The sequence below is a fragment of the Mastomys coucha genome, unplaced genomic scaffold (assembly GCF_008632895.1).
Source record: "Mastomys coucha isolate ucsf_1 unplaced genomic scaffold, UCSF_Mcou_1 pScaffold23, whole genome shotgun sequence".
NCBI lineage: Eukaryota > Metazoa > Chordata > Mammalia > Rodentia > Muridae > Mastomys > Mastomys coucha.
Genome location: NW_022196906.1, coordinates 53,201,652 through 53,224,144, shown reverse-complemented (window position 1 = coordinate 53,224,144; position 22,493 = coordinate 53,201,652). Strand labels below are relative to the sequence as shown.

The window sequence follows — 22,493 nt, the reverse complement described above, 5'->3', positions numbered from 1 at the left end:
CCCCCACCCCCACCCCCTCATTGGAAACTCCAGGTTTCCCTGTGAACCTCACCATTCCATCTCTGACCCCCAAATAAGGCGGCATTTGCTGTAATTTTTTTATTTAAATAAAATATACAAGACGGTGTATTTAACCGTTTTTCTGTTTTAAAAGTGGAAGATTTGAAAATTGCTTGTAGAGGTTGTGGGGTGGAAGGTCCTTCGGACTGGACCTGGCCTCTCCGTAGTCACCAAGGAGTTTGCCAGTGTGTCAGAGTGTTTATAAAATGCATGTATCAGTAGAGAAGGGTGGCTAGGCCAGGCCTGATGACAAGAGACTCCTCGCTCCTTATACCCAGACCCCCATCTCCTCTCCTATACCTCTAGGATGGACTACAGGTTCAGTGGAGTCCAGCTGGCCCCCTAAGCTCCCTGCCTTGGGGGCAGAACTCAGGTCTGCAGACTGAGTCTGGGAGGCTTCTCCAACCCCTGTACAGTCTAGGGCTCCTGATTTTCTAGGGCACCAGGGCCTTCACCCCTTCTCTTCCCTGCAAGCCATCCACAAAGGACTCCCTGTGGCATACCAGGGCCAAACCTGCTCATGCCGCCCTTCTGGCTGGTGCATGGGGACAACAGGCATGGTAGAGCCAGCTGTCCTCACTGTATGGGCATCCAAGTCCTACCTGCTTCGACCCATGGGTAAGGAAGCTTCTGTCTGTGTCTCCACCAGGGTCCTGACATCTGCTTCTAGCTCAGGGCCAAAGCCACAGATCAACTTAGCCTCTCATCCAAAGTCCTCCTCTGGTCCCTAGCTGTCCCCAGAGGCCCAGCCCCACATCTTAACATGACTGTGGTGACCTCCCCTATGTACATCACTGCAATGACCTCCCCTATGCACTCCATCCTCTAATTCCTTTCTTTACTCACACTTCCCATATCCCAAGGCCTGGCTCAAGCCCACCACTGGCCACGCACCTTCCTCCAGCCATGATGGAGGCCCAGCCACCTCCTGAGTCCTGAGAGTTTTAAGTCTTGGAGCCCTCAGCTAAAGTCCCCTGGGCTCTCACCATAGTTCACTGGAGCAATGGGCTATGTTTATGAGGAGGGGGTGAAGAAACATGATTTATTGAGCACCTACTATGCTGTGTGCCAGGCACTGGGCTGGGCGTTTCACGTCTTTTTCTTATCTGGTTCTCACTGGTCATCGTGAGGCAGTTCCATAGTTCTTATTTTACTAATGAGGGAACAGAAAGGTCAGATAACTTACCCAAGGCCACACAGCTAAGAAGTGGCAGAGCTGGGATTTGAACTGAAGCCCGACTGCCACCAAGCTCCCACCTCTTCCTCCTGCACTTTGCCTAGGGACCAAAAGCTAGGGCTCTACCAAACACTGTTTTCTGATGGGAGGAATACAGGCTTTTAGCCTTAGGGAGGTTGATCTGCAGCTCAGACCAGACCAGCTCTGCCACTCCTGGTTATGTGATTCTAACCAGCCCTCAGTTTCCTCACCTGTGAAATGGGAGAAACCATAATCCCCACCTCCCAGTCTGTGGGTATGTATAACCAGTGCTTGGCACAGAACAGACTCAATAAATAGACGTTCCCCTCCCCTCCCATTGTACAGCTGGAGAAACTTCGAGCCACAGAGGTGACAGGTGTGCTTGAAGCCCTGGGAGGTAAAAGGCTCCACCTGGAGTCTTCCCCTTCCATGGGACTAGAGGTTGGGCTAGAACTGGGTTACAACCCAGAGATGGGGAAAGAGGGTCTGCTGCAAGGTTCCAGGGGTCCCCTTCCCTGAGGACTGGGAGAGAGACCTTCCCCCAGAGCCTGCAGTGCCCAGCCTGCGGGCCACAGCAGATTGCTGGATGTAAGGTGACCTGGGTGTCCTGGCAACATGGGATTAAACTAGACTGCACACGCATGTGCACACATGGAAGCTGATATCTACACGGCTCTACAGAGCACTACATAGCTATACATAGACACATCTTACATACATATACATATTCATATACATATCTTGCTACGTTTACAGTAGAAAAAAATGCAAGGCCCTCAAGGGCCCGGTGTGTCCCAAGGGACTCAGGCGCAGGAGGCTCCTGGGAACACACTCCAGGGCAGCCCCCCCAGCAGAGTGGGCTCCAAGTTCACAGCCAAGGAACTGATGGTAGGTAGCTCTTGCTCTAAAGAACAATACAATGACAGGTCTGTGCTAGGACCCAAACATGGGTCACCCCACCCCTGCCCTGTCCCCAGAGACCTTGCCTGCCTTCCTGTGGCTGTTGCCTTTGGGCCTTGCCTGCTCCCCCCTCCCTCCCTCCCTCCCTCTAGTGCTGAGTATTAAAATAGTCTATAAAAGCAAGTGACCAAAAATCTATAGCTCTAAGAATACCTGGTTATTTTCTGCTGTCTTTTTGTTTTTCTGGGGTATGGTTTTTTATGGTTATTATTGTTATTGTTATATCTCCTAATCACAGTTAAACCTGAAGGAAGAAAGGAGCAAGAAAAAGAAGAGGGAGGGAGAGCCCAGCTCATAAATTAGACGGCAGTTTGGAGCGTACTGGCTCAGACCTAGCGCCAGGTTCCCTCTGGGGTGCAGCAGTCAGAGGGGGCCCTCCAGAAGAGGCGGCTCTTGCCCCAAACAAAGAAAGTGGGGGTGGCAAAGAACCTGAGGATGTCTTCCGAGGCAAAGTGACATGCTGGCCTGGGATGGCACCATATGGCCTTCCGGGAGGCCCAAGGCCCCCACTGCTCCCACTGCCACCCCCAGCTCTGGGGTAGAGTGAGAAAGCAGCCACCGATTCCCCTGAGGAGTGAGGCGAGGCCCTGCGGAGAGTCTGTGCCCCATCCTGGGGGAGGGCTGGCTGAGAGGCTGAGATGAGCTTCAGGTCCTGTGTGAGGCGGCCGGGAGTGAGGGGTGGTGTGCCTCTGCGCTGTGGGACCTGGGGAGGCGGAGGACTGGAAGCAGGTGGCAAGAGCAGGGAACCATGGGAGCCAGAGGCCCGGGGTGGGGCACTCGGGAAAGTTCTTGGGGGGCCTGGGCTGTGGCCCGGAGGGCTGAGGCCGCCTCCTCGGGGGGTAAAGGCTACAGGAGAAGCCCCTCCAGAGGCCCCAGCCATGAAGGATGGCCGTTCAGGCCTTGGGGGTGTCTCTGGTGTACTTGGTGCACCAGTCGCCAGACCTGGGGACAACTCTCCAGGAGGCTGGCCCAGCTGCCCAGGGCTGGATGACGGTGACCTGGAGGAGGGTGGGGGCGGCAAGAAGTGCTCTAGGAGTCCCAGGCCTCCTCGGGCCCCAGGGAGTGGGGGTGGCGGCTGGGCAGCCTGTGGAGAGCGAGCGCCTGGTTGCAGTGGGGTGAGCAGCGGGGAGTCAGAGGATGACAGGGAGCCACCTAGCGCCTTGTGGAAGTGGCCGAACCCAGTGGTGGTAGCGGCAGTGGAGGTGGATGGTGTGGGGGCTGGGGGGGAACCGCAGGCTCCTGGAGGCGGGGAAGCGCTAGAGGAGGGCAGGAGAGGGCTCAATCCAGGAGGTGCAGAGAATCCAGCCAGCTGTTGGATGTGGAAAGAGGACGAAGACGGTGTGTCCACCTGTGAAGGGCTACTGGCTGGCGAAGCAGAGCCCAGTGCTGAAGGGATCAAGGACTGCAGCCTCCTTGGGTGCCTCGGTGTCTGTCCAGCCCCAAGGTTGCCCAGCCCAGGTCCGGGAGGGGGCCGAAAGATGGCGGCGGGCAGGCGGGGGTGGTGTGTGAGGGCTATGGCCACCGAAGTAGTAGCAGCGGCAGCCTGCAGTGGCGCCTGGATCAGTGGGGTCCATATGACAGGCGTGGGGGTTGGGGTGGCTGAGGCGGCAGCCTGGACGCGGTGGGCACAGTGGGCCATCTCACGGTCGTGCCGCACGATCTGCTGGATGATCTCGTTCTCCTGGTAGTTGAAGACGCCTGAGTTGAGGTCGTGCTGCACCTTGTGGAGGAGGATGGAGTTCTTCTTGCCTGAGCCACAGAACAAGAGCGAACACTCAGGCCACGCCCAGGAAAGGAGATATGGAGTCAGCGAACTTGCTGCCCTGCCCTCCCGCCTGCACAAACAGCCCCTCACCTATGCGGTCCAGGCGGTCCAGCGCAACCGTCTCAAAGGCCCTCCGCATCATGGGATACTCCTCCAGCACCTCATTGAAGTTGTCCACGCTCAATGAGTAGAGGCGGCAGTAAGTATCCGCCCTCACGCTGGCTGTGCGCCGGCCCCGGGTCAGCAAGCAGATCTCTGTGGGCACACAAAGCTCAGGGTCATTCAGGCACAAAACTTCCAGGCCACCCAGAGTTGCATGATCCTGACCTTGGTCTCCAGTGGTTGGTACAATGAACTCACTAGGCTGCCTGCTAGGTTGTAGTCATACTGGGTACCAGCAACACCCCCACCAACTGGGTGTCAAGCTGTTTCTATCTCTGGGGCCAATTCCCCTCCAATGGACAAAATGCCTGTGCCCACCCCATATTCCTAAGCTGAAATCCTGGTCTCAAGTCGATCTGGTACATAGATCTGGGGTTTGGGAGGTGAGTCATACCTTTATAGAAGAGGCTAGAGAGGGGCAGGTCAGATGGTTCAGCAGGATGCCAAGTCTGATAATTTGAGTTGGATACCCAGGACCCACATGGTTAGGAGAGACTTGACTGCCCAAGTTGTGCCCTAACCTCTACATGGGCACAGTGGTGTATGAGAATGGGTAGGTATGGTTGGGTATATGCAGGCTCAGGCATACACACAAACATAATAGAAGAGGCTAAGGAAACAACACAAGTGTTCTTCCTACCATCTGAGACAACAAAATACACAATAGTCTACCACTAAGAGAACCCTCAATGGAACCCACCATGCTTGCATCCTGGTCTGTGGCTCCTAGCCTCCGGAGCTGAGAATGCAATTTCTATGGTTTAGAAGCCACCAGTCTACTTTAAATAGTCTATTAAAGCAGACCTCACAGACACACTCCCCTATACCAGGCTCACAGATGTCCACTTCCAGGCTGTGGCTACGAAGGGCCCCTCCCTGCTTCTGATCTTAAGGTATCCCTCTAGCTTAGCTCCCAGTCAGCCCTGTTCTCCTGGTGCCCCCGGCTGTCTCACCTCCAAAATAGGAGCCATCAGCCAGCTTGGTCTCCTTGTTGCCCTTAGTGAGCACACTGACCACACCGTGCTGGATAAAGTACATCTTCTTGCCGATGGTGCCTTCTCGGATGATGTAATCCCCAGGCTGGAAGACCTCAAAACGCAACTTGGTCAGCATGGACGTCACAAAGTTGGGATCTGCGTTGGCAAACAGTGGCATGGAAGCCACCAGCTTTCGACAGTTAAAGTTGATGATCTCCTGCTCCACGGTCAGCACAGGTTGGGACACAAAAAAGAAGAAGGTCAGGGAACTGTGTGCCAGAAAGGCCTGGCACTCCCACTACCCACCCAGGCTGCCTGCAGCTCACCTCTCGAAGTGGCTCGCTCAGCTCGCCCAGGATGCTTTCCTCATCAAACATCTTGCCCTGGTAGCGGTGTTCATAGTAGTCATGGATGCGCTGTCGGGTGTCAGGCGGGAGCTTGTGGAAGGACATGTACTGCTCCACCTGTTTATACTGAGATGGGGGAGAGAGACAAGAGTCACCTCCAGGTGCCCCAGGCTGGTGACCAGAGGCACACTCCAATCCTGGGACTTTCTTAGCTAACTTGTGCTCAATGTAATATAAGCACACTGTACTCAAAATCATGGCCCTGACTCCCAGCTCTGTGGGGTGATGGAGGTAGGGAGAGAAAGAAGGAGGCTTCCATCTGTGTTTGGTCCTCACTGTACTCAAAACTATAAAGATGAGGCCAGCCTGGTCTACAGAGTGAGATCCAGGACAGCCAGGGCTACACAGAGAAACCCTGTCTCAAAAAAAAAAAAAAAAAAAAAAAAAAAAAAAAAAGAGGAGCGGGAACGGGGACTGTCTAGAGCCACATACAGGCTAATGTCTAAGGGAGTGAACGAGTTTCCTCTAAGCATATTGGAGTCACCGACTCCTGCCAGGAGAAGCAGGCCCACTAGCAGTAACTGGATTCTGCAGTGGGGCAGAATACAGGAAGTGCAAGTGAAAACACCTGACTCTTTGCAAGCTGTGACTGAGGATGATGGTGGCCTCGGCTGAGACCCTGAGGTTTGGTGGTAGTGCTGGTTGTTTGTTTGGGTTTGGGTTTGGGTTTTTATTTTTTATTTTTTTGGCAGAGGGTTTCTCTGGGTAGTCCTGGATGTCCTGCCTGGAACTCACTTTGTAGACCAGGCTTGCCTCCAACTCATGAAGATCTGCCTACCTCTGCCTCTGCCTCTACCTGAGTGCTGGGACTAAAGGCATGTACCACTACACCTGGCTGAGTTTTGCTTGTTTGTTTTTGTTTAACAGCAGCTCCAGTTGAGAGTAGACAGGCCTGGCAGGGCAGTAGCCTCCTGGCCAGTCATTGTGACAGAGGCAGCCTGCACATTTAGAGTTGTGTTTTGGGGAATTGCCTCTCAACAAACAGATGGCGGAACACCAGGCAGGAGTTAGAAGGCTGCTGGAGTAGCCTAGGGAAGAGATGGGGGTGGGGGTGGGGGTAGAGAGGTAAGACGTTTGAGAAGGATTTTTGGGTAAATCCGGAAGACTTACCCAAGAATAAAATAAGGGAAATTCTTGAAGGAGTCACTAGCAACTTCAGGTTTGTTGTGGTGTAACGGATCACAGCGTCTTTTCTACACAGATCCCTGTTGTGTGTGCCACAGGCTGGGCCTGAGGCTGCCTTTAGACCGATCCTCACCTAGGCCTGACCTGAGTCCTGTCCTTTGTGACCTGACTCCTATCCAACCCACCCCAACTTCGTGCTAACCCAGAACATTGCTTTCTACCATCCTCCCTGACACCCTTGGCCTAGAATTCTCTCCCACTTTCTCCTTCTGCCTTCTCAAAGCAAGCTTTCCTGCCTTTCCCTGCTCCCCCCCCCCCGGGCCCCATTGGACAGTATCATCAAACTTGGCTGATGGTTCCTGGCTAGGGTCTGAGCTCCTGGGGTTTGTCCATCAAATGGGCAGAGTGGCTGTTTGGTGTGGCAGGGGGAGTAGAGGGACTACTCTGATGTTATATATGATGGGGGTGGCGGGTAGTCCACAGGCCACCCAGGAAACACTGGAGCTGAGAATGGGCTGGGCTGGTGATGCCAGGAGCATGAAGTGGTGTGCAGAACATGACACCTGGGAAGCCTCAACAGGATCAGAGCACTTGGGGTCCTAAGGCAGGAGGCCAGCAGGGAGGGCTGGCCAGAGCTGTGCAATCCTAGAGACCAAATGTGAAGCTAAGGAATAGGAGGCCTGTCAGCCTGTCAGACACTGAGAGCCTGCACAGGAGGCTTAAGAACCTTACTCCACTTAGCAACAATGAGGGTACGGGTCCCTACAAGTAAAGAGATAACTCACCCGCTTCCTCTACCACAGAAGAAAGGAGGGAAGGGTGTGTGCAGGGCAGAAGGTGTAAGCCAGGAACTTGACAAGGCTCTCATCTAAGACTGCCCACCACAGTACCGATTGATAGTTGTGGGCCTGGGCACCCATCTGCTGGCCAGGTCTGTGTCCTCCTGCACAAGCCCAGTGACCAGATCCTCCTGAGAAAACCCTGCGTGGGCCCAGTGATCAACCTACCTTCTCCTGGTACTGGCGCCGGGAGGAGTCCAGCGACTGGATGAGGGCGGTGGCATGGCCGATGAACATGGCATAGCAGGTAGCTCCCACGATCATGCTGAGCATGGTGAGCCAGACGTCAGACATGCCTACGGGGGCCTGCCGTCCATACCCGATGCACAACATGTGGCTCATGGCCTTGAAGAGGGCATAGGAATACTGCTTCCCCCAGGAGTTATTCTGCACACAGAGCACAGGAAGACAAATGAGTGGAGATGGAGAGAGTAGGCCTGGGCCAGTAACAGAGAACAGGAAAGGCCCTTCTTGCCGGCATCTAGAAGGCTCCCTGCCAGCCTTCAGGCACAGGGCTCCCCAGTGTTGCTTTTGGCTGAAGACCTTTAGCAATAGGCAGGGGAGCTGGTACTATAGGCGACTCATGGTGGCCGTGAATGAAATCTAGACCTTTCTATTACACTGGGGTGGAGAAGGGGGAAGCAAAGGCTATACCAGAAGATATATTAAGCTGGCCCTGGCCTGACCTCAGGGACAGGGGACAGGGAGGCTAAATTCTCCTGGCTGGGTCGCATATGGCCCCAGGCTGAACCACCCTGCTGTCTTTCCCTTACTAAGTAGCTCCATTCCCTATCCATAAACAGCTGCCAAATAGAGCCCATTTCCCCACTGACCTCAATTATAAAGCTGGCGATGCTTCCCCTAGGGGATGGCACTGCAGGAGCCAACATCACTGTCCTCTTTTTGGGTGAGCAGCAGTTGGAACTTCCTGTGCTCTCAGAATCCTGATTGTCTGCCCAGGGCCTCGGCCCCTGGTTCTCCTGGCCCTGCCCCTGCCCCTGCCCCTGCCCCTGCCCCTGCCCCTGCCCCTGCCCCTGCCCCTGCCCCTTTCCCTGAAGGTGGACTCTCTTGAGTATATAGTGTGTGGGCCAGGAGGATGGAATCAGGGAGGGAGGCTCTTGGCTATTTTTGTCTCCAAAGTGTCTCAAGGAAGGCTCCTTGTGGGAGCAGGGTCTCAGAAAGGCCATCTCTTGAATTTAGTGCATGTGTGGGCCTGTTATGTTCACACACATAGAAAAAAATGCCCCCATAAGAAGGAGCATCAGCTGAACCCCACTCCTGGCCCTTCCTCCCCCGCCCCCCATGTTTCCACTCAGAAGCCAAGGAGTTGGGAGCAATGTAAAGTTCACAGAGCCTGTGCCTAGGTCCCTAAGCATTTCTACAGCATCTGGAGGACATCAGACCAGGCCTGGGCCAAGTTCAAGGTCACCATCCTGCCTAGAGCTGAGCTCATTTGAGGAACCTGTGGTTCAGTCCACACTAGGGTGGGGTGGGTAGGACTATTTACCTGGGGTGAAAGAGGCCTGGGCCCCAGCCTTAGGGCAGCTCCTAGCTGTCTTCTGCCAGGGATTCCCACCTTACTGCTGAGCCTCTGGGAACAGGGGAAATTCAACCCATATGGCAGATTCACTTATTAGCTCATCAAAAGGCTATTTTGTAAAGGCCTGTCTGATTCTGAAGATGCCTCAGGGTCTCTTTCACCTCCTTCAAAGCCAGTGTTTCATCCCATGGGACCCTGGGGATTTGCCTTCAGACCACACCACACTGAATAGGAGGAGAGGCACGGGTTCATCTGTGCCAGAGAAATACCTGCGGGGATTGCTTCTTGGGAAACGCTTTCTGTAGCTGGGGGCTCTGTCCTATGGCTTTCGGAAGCCTTGAGCCCGATTCTCGCACCCATAAACCATGTTGGAGAGAGTCACCCTGCAGCCTGCCCACACTCCATGCTCAGCCCTGCACAGGAGGCTGGTGTGTGGCTGGCTCTCTTTTGAGTGTTGGGACACTCAGCTCTGCCCTTAGAGCACAGAGGCTGTGCATAAGTGTGGAGTCTGCCTAGGCCGATAACTGTGCCCTCATGGCCCTTGGTTTTCTCAGCTCAGCTTTTGCATAGTGAGGGAGACAGGAGCCATCAGACCAGTTTTGTCCCATGATCACAACACAGAGTAACCCAGGTCTTAGTCTCTGTGGGTAAAGCCAGCCCGGCTGTCAACATGCATGGCTAGATGAAAAAGCTAGAAGGTGCACAACTCCAGCCACGAGTTCTGTGAATGACTTCCTGTGCTGGGAGGGAAAGCTCAATATGAAAAAGACAGGGCCATGTGTCCTTAAGTACGGGGCCAGCATCTCAAGGTCCCACATGCTGGGATTCAGGAGCAGCACAGCCTCTCTACTCATCCCTGCTTCTGGAGAGGAGACGACTAGAGTGGCAGTGATGTGTACTTACCACCATGCCATTGATGGATACCCAGCAGTCATGGGGGAAGTCCTGCAGCATGGGCACCAGGAACTGCAGGCAGCCATCCCAGTGACACAGCAGAAGCATCATGCCAATGAGGTTCACGATGCGTACCACGGCACTGGCCAGGTCATAGGTCATGTGGAAGATCTGTGGAGTGGTGCCAATTGCATAGACAAGTAAGTGGTCAGAGTGAGTATGTGGGCTGGGGAGGGAATACAAAGAGCAAGACCCAGAAGAGGTGGGCTTGGGGTACCATGGTGACATGCTTGGCATCTGTGTGGATGCAGATATTCTCCTGTGGGAGGTGCAGCTATCCAGGACAAGAAGTGGGCAGAGAGGCCACCTTATCAGCTTGATGAGGGCATGTGGGCTCCAGGGAGAAGCCACCTAGCCCGAGCTATGCTTTGAATCATGTTCTGAAGTCAGGTCCCAGACATGAGTCCTCCCAAAATCCGTTACTAGGAAGGACATCAGGGCTCAGCCCTGGGAAAACAAAGAGGACAGCGTGGGCCCACAGGCTTCATGTTCAGATAGATCTTGAACCCAGGCTTAGTTCTGACCAAATTCCTAGCTCTGCAGCCCTGAGGAAATCCCCAGACTTCTCTGATCATGTTTCCTCACATGGAAAATGGTGAGAAAAATTGATAACTGAGTGGTTGTCAAAAGGATTAAATTATACATATGAAATACTTAGAACGGAGTAGAGACATAGTCAATAAATTACAAGCCATTATGAGACAATGTTATTAACAATTAATCTTCATGATTAGCTCATATGCATTAGTAATGCTGCTGTTTCTTACACTTGAATCAGTTACGGCAGTGCCTACACCCCAGCCTGCTGCAGCCTGCCCACCTCCGTGTGTGGTTTATGTGCTAAGCTACAGTGTGGCAGGGTCTGGCCAGGACTGGTGCATCCTAGCCTCTCAGGTTCTGCCTTTTCCTCTAAAGCTGCCATGCACCAATGTATGGCAGAGACTTGAGCCCAAAGTTACAGGGCTTTGAGGGGAAAGAGAGAGGTTGGGGAAAGCCCAGGGGACATGCAGAAGTTCTGGCCTCCAGTCTGGAAGAAGTTGGGGGCTCTCCAGCTATCTGTCCCTGGTTCTGATACTCCCATACCACTCCCAGGAAAATACATTACTCCTGGATAGGGGGTTGGGGGTCCAAACTACAAACCTATAGGTGCCACTTCAGACCCAAGCTTATTTCAGAAGGGAAGCTGAGTCCAGAGACCTCAGGGTATTTCTGTTCTCAGTCTGGTGCCTCTAAGGCACCAACCAGCATGAGAGAGAGACGGCAGTCATTTCAGGCATGAGAGCAGTCTCAAGGGTGTGTGCTGAGCTGGGAACCACAGAGGCAGACCTTCCCCTAATACAGCACAAGGGAATTCCACAAACCTTAGGTCTTCATAGCTGAATCAGACTGACAAGCTGATCAAAGACATATGTTCTCTGGTTCTACTTAAACAGAACCCACCTTCACAACGCCCCGAGGAGCCAGTGTAAAGCTGGGATTGTCAGAAAATCACAGCAGGGGCTGGAGGGCTGGCGAGCATGTAGTCAGCAAAATGCTTGCCGTGGAAGCGTCGGGATCCTAATTCGATCCCCAGGACCCACATTATAAAGCTAGGCTGCATGTTCTTGCAATTCTGGCACTGGGAAAGCAGAGGAGGATCTCTGGGGCTCATTGACCAGCTTGCCTAGTGTGCTTGGTAAGACCCAGGCCAATGAGAGACCCTGTCTCAATAACATGGTAAATGGCACCAAGGAATCACACACAGGGAGACAAAAAGGGAGGGAGGGAGGGAGGGAGGGAGGGAAGGAGAAGAAGAGAGACAGAGAGAGACAGAACCAGAGAGAGAGAGAGGAAGAAGAAGGAGGAGGAGGAAAAGAAGAAGAAGGAGGAGGAGGAGGAAGAGGAAGAGGAGGAGGAAGAGGAGGAGGAGAAGAGGAGGAGGAGGAGGAAGAGGAGGAGGAGGGAGAAGAGGAGGAAGAGGAGAGGAGGAAGAGGAAGAGAAAGAAGAGGAGGAGGAGGAGAGGAGGGAGAGAGAGGGAGGGAGGGAGGGAGGGAGAGACAGATAAACAGAAGAACCACATCAGAGCATGGCCCAGCTAGCTCCTAGTCCCTGACTGTCCCATGGCAAAGCTCTGGTCATGACACTCCTACAAACAGCCACATGTGTGAGGTCAAGGGAATATAGAAACACGGGGCAGTGCCCTTGGAGCACAGATCTCATAGGCTCTTGGAGTCAGCTTTGAGCTGTTTGGACAGGGAATGTTAGCTTCTGATCCGCTCCCCTCCATGCACCGTGTGCTTTAGGAAGAATCACAATGAGCCTCCAGGCTTTCCTGCAGGAGATGTCTCTAGAGTGAGGGGCGGTAGAAGCCTTCTTCCCCAAGTCTCAGAGCTGTACCCTCAGAGAACTCTTGACTCTCTTCTACTTCATGTCTCCAGGATGCCACCTTGTGTCAGTCAGTGCCCAAGAAAATCCCCCTCCTGGGGAGCAGGGAGGAAGCTTGCCCCGACTGAGCGCAGAGTCAGTCACACACAGGAAAGGAGACTTGGGAGCAGGCATGGGATAGCAGCAACAGAGGAGGCTGAATGGGGACTGACAGGGCACTAGACTGCTCTGTCTGGATCCTGAGGGAGACTGGATAGCATGTCACCCACAGACTGTAGCCACCAGCACAGCTGGTGTTCTGCCTCCTCCCACCCCTGGCTTGCTAAGACAGCACAGTTCTGTGGAGGATTTCTTGGCTATGGATTTATTAGAGAGGGACTTCTCTTGCTGTACCCTGAGTGGAGTCTCACCATCTAAGGGACTCCCTGTGGTGTATCAGTGCAGCCCATCACAGGAAACCTCCAAAGGAGATCTGCAATGCTTCTCCTCACCAAGAAAGGACACCTCCTTTTGTTCTCCTTTCAACCCCAGAGATGCCCCAGTTTTTTTGTTTGTTATGCCCAGGACACATGAATAGACAGCAGTGACAGATTGGCTTGCCTGTCCAGCTGTTCCCCTGTCTATCTGCACGTGGACACATCTAAAGCCACTTTGTCCCTGGCTGCACAGGCAAGCACAAGAACGGGACCTTCAGGCTCCTCTATGGAGACATTCCCTCCCAGCCCCAAGTATCCTATCTATTCACATCAGGCAGGGACAATCTACACACTGCATGAGGCTCCATCCCTCTAGCCCACCCTCCACCAAGCAGCTAGATTTAAACTCTTCAAGATAAGCAAATGTTTTTTTTTTCTTCTGTTGTTTGGGGGTATGAATGAAAGAACATGAATTTGGGAGAGTAGGAAGGTGGGGAGGAACTAGGGGAGGAACAAGAATATGATCAAAATAAATTGTATGAAAAAATAAGTTTTAAATGAAAATTAAAAAAAATAAGTAGGCTGTGTCACCTTTGACTTGAAGCTTTCTAGTGACCGCTACCAATATTTCAGGTCACACTCCACCTGCTGACCACAGCTTCAGCATCCTGGGCCTCAACTACTTCCCCATCCCTCCTCCACTCTGCCCAGGCCCCTTCACCTCTGGCTACAGTAGCCCCCTTCAGGTCCTTGAATGCCCCAGACAGTTAGTTCTTCCTAGGCCACAGGGATTCAGCACTGCATCTGCCAGACCATCTGCCTATGCCCTTCTCCTGGCTCCTCACCCTCCTCTCTTCTGCTGCCATAGAAAGGTCTCCCATGATGCTACGTAGAGTAGGCAGGGACCCTCCCTTCCGGCACTCACAGACTCTTCCATGACTGATTTCTTCAGTGATATTCTATCTCAAAATGAGATTTACTAACTTTATTCAACAACATGAGCCACAGCCCCCTCTGGTTTTTGTGTCTCTGTTCCTGCATGGAATGCACGGGTAAGCATAGAAAACATCTGTTGGCTGCCTGCATGCACATGTGTGTGCTTAAAATGAATAAACGGATACCATATGGAAGCCAAACGAAGCCTCGGGCCCTGACTGCAAAGTGTATCAGACTGTCACAGCCCATAATCCCTGCCCTTTTCTACGAATTACTCTGGGTCATAAAGACAGAAGCATCAGAGCTGGCATGTATCGTGCAGCCTCTACTTTCTGCACCCCTGATGTTTTGCTTATTTCAGAGGGCTGCATGTACCACAATGCACATATGCGGATGCCAGGGGACAAACTCCCACTTTGTTGAGACAGGATTTCTTGTTCACTGCTGTTTACCCCAGGTGAGCCAGCCTGCAAGCTTCCAGGGACTCGGCCCCTCAGTTGGCTGTAGGAACACTGGGAGTACAGATATGAGCTACAGCAGCTGGTTTTGTATGGGTTCTGGGATCAGAACTCAGGCCCACAGATGTGCACAGCAACTACTTTTCCTCCAAAGCCACTCTCTGTACTTTCTCCATTACTCTCTTCCTTCCAAGGCCAAGGCCTGTGTAGTTTTGCCTTTACCAGAGTTAATATGGCATGCAGCACGTGATAGTGTCTCAAGAACTGGGAGGAGCATAATGACAGAGGTGAAGGTGACAGTGACCATGATGGAGCTGGAGGTAAGCAGGTCCCAACCAGCGTATACAGTCAAAAGGGGCAGACACAGGTCTCAGGAAGCCTGATTTGACCTTTGTGGGAAGAATGGTGCTTTTCCTACCCTGTGGACAGAGAGCCTGGGTGCATGTCTGCAGAGCCAGGTGTGCCAACATGGCCACTGCAGAGCTGCCTGGTGGGAGCTGGTCAGGATAGAAGATGCCCTCAATTGCAAGGACACTCACCACACCTTTAACATGAGACAGCACCCAGGATATGGTTGTCAAGGAGAAGGCTGGCCATTACTGAAAGAAGCTGTTCTGTGCTCATGTCCCCATTGTGGGCTGGGGCCACATGCCACCTGCCAGTCAGCTGCACCAGATAAATATTTGCCTTGCTCTTTATATTTCATTAAAATCTCCTATTACCATGTTGGCTGACTGGGGGTGTTGAGCACCTTTCTCTTTAGGATGCTGGACGTTTCACCAGTCAGATGGGCTGGGAAGCTCATTCTCTGCCTGCTTGGCACTCTGGGGACCTGTGTTCTGCAGAATTTCAACTTCACTGGCAAAGCAACATGTCTTGGCAAACCTCCTCAGGGCCTCAGTTTTCTTATCTGTGGAACGGGTCACTAACTATGAACTCCTATACCCAAAGCTCTCTTGGGAACCAGGTGAAATACCACACAGTAGGTACTTTACACATATTGGTTCTTTTCCTTCTATCTCTTGCCCAGCCTTCAGAAGAACGACTTTCTTGATACAGTTCAGACTCCAGGCACTGGGGTCAGGCTGCCATGGAGTCTCCACAACTAAGACCTCTCTTTGAAACCTAGTTAAGTTTTTCCAAAGACTCATTTTCTCCTTTAGAAAACGAACAAGTCCCTACCCACATGAAAGACAAGAGAGGCCAGGGCATGGGTGTCCTGGGCATGGTCTGCAGCTCTGGGCTGAGGGTCACACTGGGGCCGGTGACGGCATTAGCAGGCAGGGCCAGCCCCAATCCTTCAGGACTGCTTCCCACGGGTGCCAACCATTAGAGTCTGAGAGAGATACAGAACCGGAGACCCTCAGGAAGAAGGGGTCAGACCACACAGCTCCTGGTCCTAGCACCCATCCTGTCATTCCAGCCTTCTGGGAGAGAAGAGGCTTCTGGGATGGGTCTTTTGGCTGAAGCCCTCTGCAGCGGAACATCCGGAAGGGGGGCCACCAAGGTTTCTAACAATAGCCTGCGTGCCTGTGACAAGCTCACACCTCAGAGGGAGGGGAGAGGCTGGCTCCAAGAGGCTCTGAGGGAGGCTGCTGACCTAGATCGCCAGGGACAGAGGAAGCCTGTACCCAGCCAAAACCACTCCGCCCACCCTGCTACTAAGTCTAGAGAAAACTCCAGAGCAACTAGGATGGGCCTGCTGGGGGAGCCAGGAGAGGCTGGGAGATCAGGTGCCTTGAGAGTCCACATCTTCACCAGGGGACCTTGGGCGAGCTGACGCCTCAGCCTGACACTGGGGTTCCCTTCTTCAAGGCCTGTCAGTCACAACCTGGCCCTCGGGGTCAGCTAACCCCACTTTCAAGAAAGACAGCCAGGGTCTGTCTGAGTACCTCAGCCTCAGAAAACACCAATGCACTCCTGATGCCTGGAGAACTGAGGCCCCTCATTAAAGAAAATTATTCTGGGATTTGAAAGGAGATAATGCAGGAGGGTTTTTTTTGTTTGTTTGTTTTTTTGTTTTTGTTTTTGTTTTTTCCTATGTCTGCTCTCTTCCTTAGTTCTTATGTAGATATGGGGTTGCCAGGCAAGTTGAGGCTGGGAGAAGCCTGGAGGGTGGAGGGGGCTATGCAGGTCCTAGAAATGGAGTTTCTTGGGTCAGCTGGGAAACCCCAATTCAATTCCAAGGGAGCCCTTAGCTGGGCTGTGCACAGGCAGAAAACGGCTCAAAGCAATTTCCTCCCAAGCTGGTAGGAGAGATAAGGGCGCAAGTGCAGGGGTGGGGAGCCGTCCATCTGGCTGCTGGGATCTCCCTTCCTGCCTACAGCTTGCAGAGCCTTAGACCTCAGTTCTCAGGGCCTCTGTCTCCCCTAGGTCTACATCCTGCCTAAAGAGGTCTGGATAACCTAGAGAATAGCCAGGCCAGAGAGGCTGTGGGTTCAGCCACCCTGGGCCTGAGCTCCTAAAGCCTAGGGTGCAGGGACAGTAAAGGAAGGGCTTTGTTCTGCCCTGGGCTCAGCTAGCCCAGCCACATGCTACTCTCTCAATTCCCACTAAGCTGTGAGGAAGGTCCACCCCAGGGGTTATGGGATTTGGTGACCCAAACCAATGCCAAAGAAAGAAAATGGCTGATGCTCCTGAGTCTATCCATTGGCCTATGGAGGGCAGAAAAGTTTGGGTTTGTTCTGGGTCTTAAGCGATTACCTGGGTCCTGATTTTCCACAGGGAGAGAAGCCTACCAGGTCACTCTGGGGAACAAATCACACTCCTTCCTTCACAGCCACTGAGGGTGGGTCAGCTCCCCAGCCCCGGAGGGGCTGCGTCTCCTCTCCTTAGCTTTGGACTCAGACCCGATGTCCCTTGGAGATCTCACATACAACCATCACACCATGGCCTCTGTCCCCCGTAATCCACCCCTCTTCTGCTATTCCCTATTTCATGTGAGTCCACAGCGTCCTGCCCAGGGCAAAGCACCAATAAACACTTGGCAAGGCCCTTTCAGACCAAATGGAACCCAGGCAGGCCCCCATCATGGGTGTGGCCTACTAACAGAGGGGATATTCCTAGATCACAGGTCATGGACCAGGAGACAGGGAGCCATAAAGCCTACCTGTGGGGCAGGTGGGACTTCCTACCCTCAATTTTTTTCACCTGGAAAATAAAAGTAATAAACCCTGCCATTTGCCTTGCTGGCTATTACTAAGAAGACTGATGACAAGGGACATTTGTTAAATAGCTGACTATGATAGGCCTCAGGAAAAAGCCTCAAGAAAAAAAAAATACTGCTACTCAATTTTATAGATCGAAAGAATGAAGCTGAGAGATGTAAAGTGGCACAGAGCCAAGCAGCGTGCAGCTGGGATTGAACTCGGGTCTCCAACATGTCACTCAAGCTCCAAAGTCCTCAAATATTGTTACACCAGGCAGGGACAGTCACACTGCTGGGAGCCGAGAGAGCCGAGTGGATCCAACCTCATTTCTGCCTGTGGACCACTTTGTGACCTTGGCGCAGTCATTGTCTCTCTTTGTCAGCAGAAATAATGCAAATTTTCCAAGCCCAGGAGAATTTGTGCTGCGAGTGCTTCTGCCAAGCTGGTGTAGGCACTTCTTCCACAGCACATGTGTTCATGACGCCCCTGACCTGAATCTGCCGGGCACCAACCATCAGCTAGGCTGCCGCAGGGGCGGATGGCAGGGACACTGGAACCTGATCGTAGAGCTTTCAGCCCAGTCAAGCAGGGGTTTTGGAAACCGGGAGGCCCGCAGGGAGAGGCACCTTGGCAATAAGCTTGCTTAGCACAGCCTAATCCACACGCCAAGGTGAGTGTCTTATGCAGCATGACTCTAGACTGCTTGCTACCACTAACAAAATATGGAGCTGTGGTGGTTAGTTTCATCTGAGGGAAGGAACCTCAGTTGAGAAAATGTCTCCTACAGGCAAGCCTTGAGGGCATTGTCTTGATTTGATGATTGATATACAAAGGCCCAACCCATAAGGGCAATACCTGGGCAGGTGGTCCTAGGGGTGCATAAGAAAGCAAGCTGGGCAAGCCATGAGCAGCAAACCAGTAAGCAGCACCCCTCTGTGACCTCTGACCTCCGACTCCATGTCTGCTTCCAGGTTTCTGTCTTGAGCGCCTGCCCTGGGCTCCTTTATGATGGACTGTGAGCCATAAGGACTGTGACCTAAGTTACTTTGGGTCATGGTATTTAAAACAGCAACAGAAAGCAAACCAGGACAGAGGCGAACTCAGCCTCAAACACCCAGCAATGTCACCTGCATATGCATGTCTTCCCCCACGGCCTCAGCCCCTTTCCCTGCCTATGGGCCAGAGCTCCAGCAGATAGCGAGTTGAGGACCTTTCAAATGATGTGAATCCACCTAGTTTATCTGAGGCTTTTCAAACTTTAATATGTGTAGCTAGAGCCCATAGCTCAGATTCTTGAATTTCCTTACATAAGTTTTGTACATAAGACTTCAGCGCCCCGGGGGAGCTTTTGGCTCCTACAATTCGTACCTGTGTGGAAGCTGGAAACTGTTTTGGCTGTGGGCATAAGACCTAAGAGTACCTTGGACAACTGACTCTTAGACAAGGGAATGTAACCATTCCAACTCTCTTCCCTGGTTAGCATAAGTTCAGGGTATGGCGTATACTGTGCCCAGAGCTCTCCATGGGACTTTGCTTGATGCCTCACTTCACAGGCTTTCTCTCTCTCTCTCTCTCTCTCTCTCTCTCTCTCTCTCTCTCTCTCTCTCTCTCTCTCTCTCTCGTTTGTCAAGACAGGGTTTCTCTGTGTAGCCCCGGCTGTCCTGGAACTCACTCTGTAGACCAGGCTGGCCTGGAACTCAAAAATCTGCCTGCCTCTGCCTCCCAAGTGCTGGGATTAAAAGCGTGTACCACCACTGCCCGGCTCCTCATTTGTCCTAGCCCTCTTGCCCTGTTTTTCTTACCACGTTCTCCAAAAGATGCTCCCCTCCCAAATTACATTTATGAAAATCCCCATACCAGAAAACATTCTAAAAGAACCCAATCTAAGATAGTTGCCAACAAAATCTGTACCCCCCAGCCCATACAGATTTCTGCATTTAATGTAATAACTGCAGCATTAACAACCTGGTCCATTCCTACATGAATGTCAACAGTATCTGTATGATATCCTTTGTGACTGTTACAGACTTAAGTGAGATGTAATCTGTGAAACACTTTGTATAGAAACTAACCCTGGCTAAGGAATCACAAAACTGCGGATGTTTGTTCTCTTGGAGGAGACATGGGATCTACAGTCACGCAACCCATCTCCAGTTCTCTGAGAGTACCCACTGGCTCTGCCTTCTTGGCAGGGACCAGGCCCTCCCATAGAAAGTTTCTGTCCAGCCACTCACCTCTTCCCACTGATGAATATATCGAATGAGGCGGGAAAGCCTCAAGAGGCGCAGGAGGCTGAGGATCTTAGTGAAGCGGACGATGCGTAGAGCCCTTGCAGTTTTGTAGACCTCTGAGTCAATGCGAGTCTCCACTATAAGGAAGATGTAGTCGACGGGGATGGAGGAGATGAAATCCACCACAAACCAGCTTTTCAGGTACTTCATCTTAATCCGCTGTGGGTCAAGGATTATTTCTGTGTTGTCCTCCACCACGATCCCCGTACGGAAGTTGAGGACCAAGTCAATGAGGAAGAATGTGTCAGACACCACGTTGAAGACGATCCAGGGTGTGGTATTCTCATCCTTGAAGAAGGTGATGCCCACGGGGATGATGATCAGATTCCCCACCATCAGCAACAACATAGTCAGGTCCCAGTAAAATCTGCCCAGAGTGACAAAGAGGTCAGTCACCAGGAGAGCAAGGACAGGCTACAGACACAAGGGAGAACCTGGGGATTCTGAGGCCCTCAGAGAGATGGGCATATGAGCATCAGATCAGGGTAAGGTGTGGAGGTTGTAAACACGGGGCACGACACAAGCAGAGGCTCCTCATTCACCAGGGTACCCTCCATCTCTGTTCGGGAGCTTCCCAGGCCTATGTCCTCTCCACCCAGCCTACTCCCCCAGCCAGAGGCAACCTGGAACACAACCGAACAATGACCTCTGGGAACAAATAAGAGACTACTTTAGTGACCAAAGAAACTCACACCACCAACCCCAGGTTCAGGCCAGGCTGCCCTCATGTTCCCTGAGGTTTTGCTGTGGCTGAGATAGGCTGGCAGTCATGCCACTGAGCATGACCAGAGAACAGGGGACATCCAGTCACCCAACAGGTGTCTGGGAGGTAGAAGCTTTAGTTCCAGCTTGATTCTGTCACTGATATCTTATGTGACATCGAGCAGATCCAAGGTTCCTCATTCTAGGCCAGTGTCTCCTCACTGTGTAAAGTCCTGTAATTGTGACTTAGCATGTCTCATGTTGGCTCTCTAGTATTCCCCTTAATCAGGTAATGCCTTACCATCTCTGCCCTGTTTGCGCATTGATATGGGAGTGTTACCCAGCCTTCATACACTCCTGCAAAGAACACACCATATCCACCACTGAGTTATGGGTCCAGCTTCAACAGGGTGTTCTTGACCTGGGTACACTCTGTCCAGCCACACTCTAGTCATTCAAAGAGAATTGTATGAACTTATTAGAAGCTACATCCGGGTATCCCCATTCATACACACAGCATGCAACTACCCATGTTTACACACACACACACACACACACACACACACACACAGAGAGAGAGAGAGAGAGAGAGAGAGAGATCTTATTCCTTTTCATTTCATCTCCTGGGGAAAACAAACAAACAAAAATACTGTTCCATAGAAGAGCCTCTTAGGGCCATGTGGCCCTTCGTACATAAATCTAATAATATACCCAGGCTAGAGGAGTTTCTAAAATTAACAGATTGGGTGCAAAGCGGCTGGGAGTGCTGACTTCAGCAGGCCTGCCACTCCAGCAGATTTCTACACCCCGCCCCTCCCCGGCTCTAGTTCCCTCAATTACAGACCAAATTCAAGACAGTAATTAACAGGAGAATGTTTGCATTTAGTGGTCTTCATAAAACTAAATTGCATGAGGCAAAACCACCCATTTCCTTCCATTCTGACTAACTGCTTCGATCTTGAGTTTCTAGATATTCCTGGCTGATCTGGGCTGGGGTTGGAGTATTGGCATTTCCTTCTCCTGTCCTAAAGCATTCCAGGAGCTCTGTGAGGGGTGAATCAGCCTCTGTGATGGGGGTTAGAGTTCTAGGGATAGCCAACATTGCATCTGCTCCAGCTCTACTCACTCAGACTCGCCTGCCTCAGTTTTTCTCATCTGCTCAGGGGAGTGTCTGCTCAGGGGAGTGACTCACATACCTCGCCAGCAAAAGTTGCCATAAGAACAAAATAAACTTTATTCCAGTAAAATGCCCTGACCCATTCCCTATATTATTAAATGAGTAAATAAATGACTTCAATCAATCACCTGGCAGGAAAGACATGAAAGGTGGAAGACAAACCCTCCAGGGACTTGCTGAAGCAAAACTTTCACTGGGATGAGGGCCAGGGGGGAGCCTGTAATAAACAGGAGAGGCATTGACAGAAGCCAGGGACCACAGCACCTGACTAATCAGATGACAGCACCTATTGCTTCAGCATCCAGAAACCTTGACCTCAAGGAACATGATCCCTTTAGAGGATAAGCCTTGGGGTCTAAGAGCCATCCCTTGCAGATGGGCATCTGAAGAGGTGGCTCTTGGCGACCACACTGGGAAGGTGAGAAGATTTAGGCTCTGGGAACTGCCCTTGGTCTTGCAGACAGTGTCTCTATGCTCTTTGCCAGATGGTTGCACAAATCTCTGAACTAAGCCCAAAATTGTGTTCAGCACCATGGACAGTGTCCGTCACGCCTGCCAGCCTTGGTCTGCAGGTCCAGCCTGGGAGCTTGGCCACAGCTTCCCTGCTGGCATCTGCAATGCATACCACCCTCTCTATGCCCCCAGTCTGGGTGGCCAAAGTATCTCAAGTGAGCCTTTCCTGTGACTAGCGTTTTGTATTGCTGGCTCCTTGAAGACAGAAAAGCCTGTATTCGTGAAGAGCTCCCAAATGCTCGCTGCACGAGGATTTACTGCTTAACTTTGTGCTTTCTGTGAATTAGATCATTTAACCCTCACACCAGTACTACAGATACTTCTATCTGTGTTTTACAGATGATAACACTGAGGCTCAAAGAGAAGCATTTGCTTGGGGCCATATGGCGAGGGGCAGAGGCAAGATTCAGAGAGGTCAATAAAACTGCAAAATCTGGCCTTGGGTGGGTGGGTTGGGGTAGGCAGCTCTGCAGGATGTAGGGGACAGATGGTACTGTGT

General features: G+C 52.2%; 1 protein-coding gene across 1 annotated transcript in view; it reads right to left on the bottom strand.

Annotated features, from left to right (window-relative positions):
* Positions 1 to 84: 84 nt before the first annotated feature.
* The window catches only part of Hcn4 (hyperpolarization activated cyclic nucleotide gated potassium channel 4), a 41,273-nt gene continuing 18,864 nt past the window's right edge, over positions 85 to 22,493 (bottom strand). The window contains exons 2-8 of the mRNA XM_031344786.1: positions 19,546 to 19,969; positions 9,937 to 10,098; positions 7,662 to 7,880; positions 5,449 to 5,595; positions 5,099 to 5,339; positions 4,074 to 4,238; positions 85 to 3,967 (exon numbers count right to left, since the gene is read on the bottom strand). Coding sequence (XP_031200646.1) covers positions 2,511 to 3,967; positions 4,074 to 4,238; positions 5,099 to 5,339; positions 5,449 to 5,595; positions 7,662 to 7,880; positions 9,937 to 10,098; positions 19,546 to 19,969 — 2,815 coding nt within the window. The 3' untranslated portion in view covers positions 85 to 2,510. The remainder of the gene's footprint in view (positions 3,968 to 4,073; positions 4,239 to 5,098; positions 5,340 to 5,448; positions 5,596 to 7,661; positions 7,881 to 9,936; positions 10,099 to 19,545; positions 19,970 to 22,493) is intronic.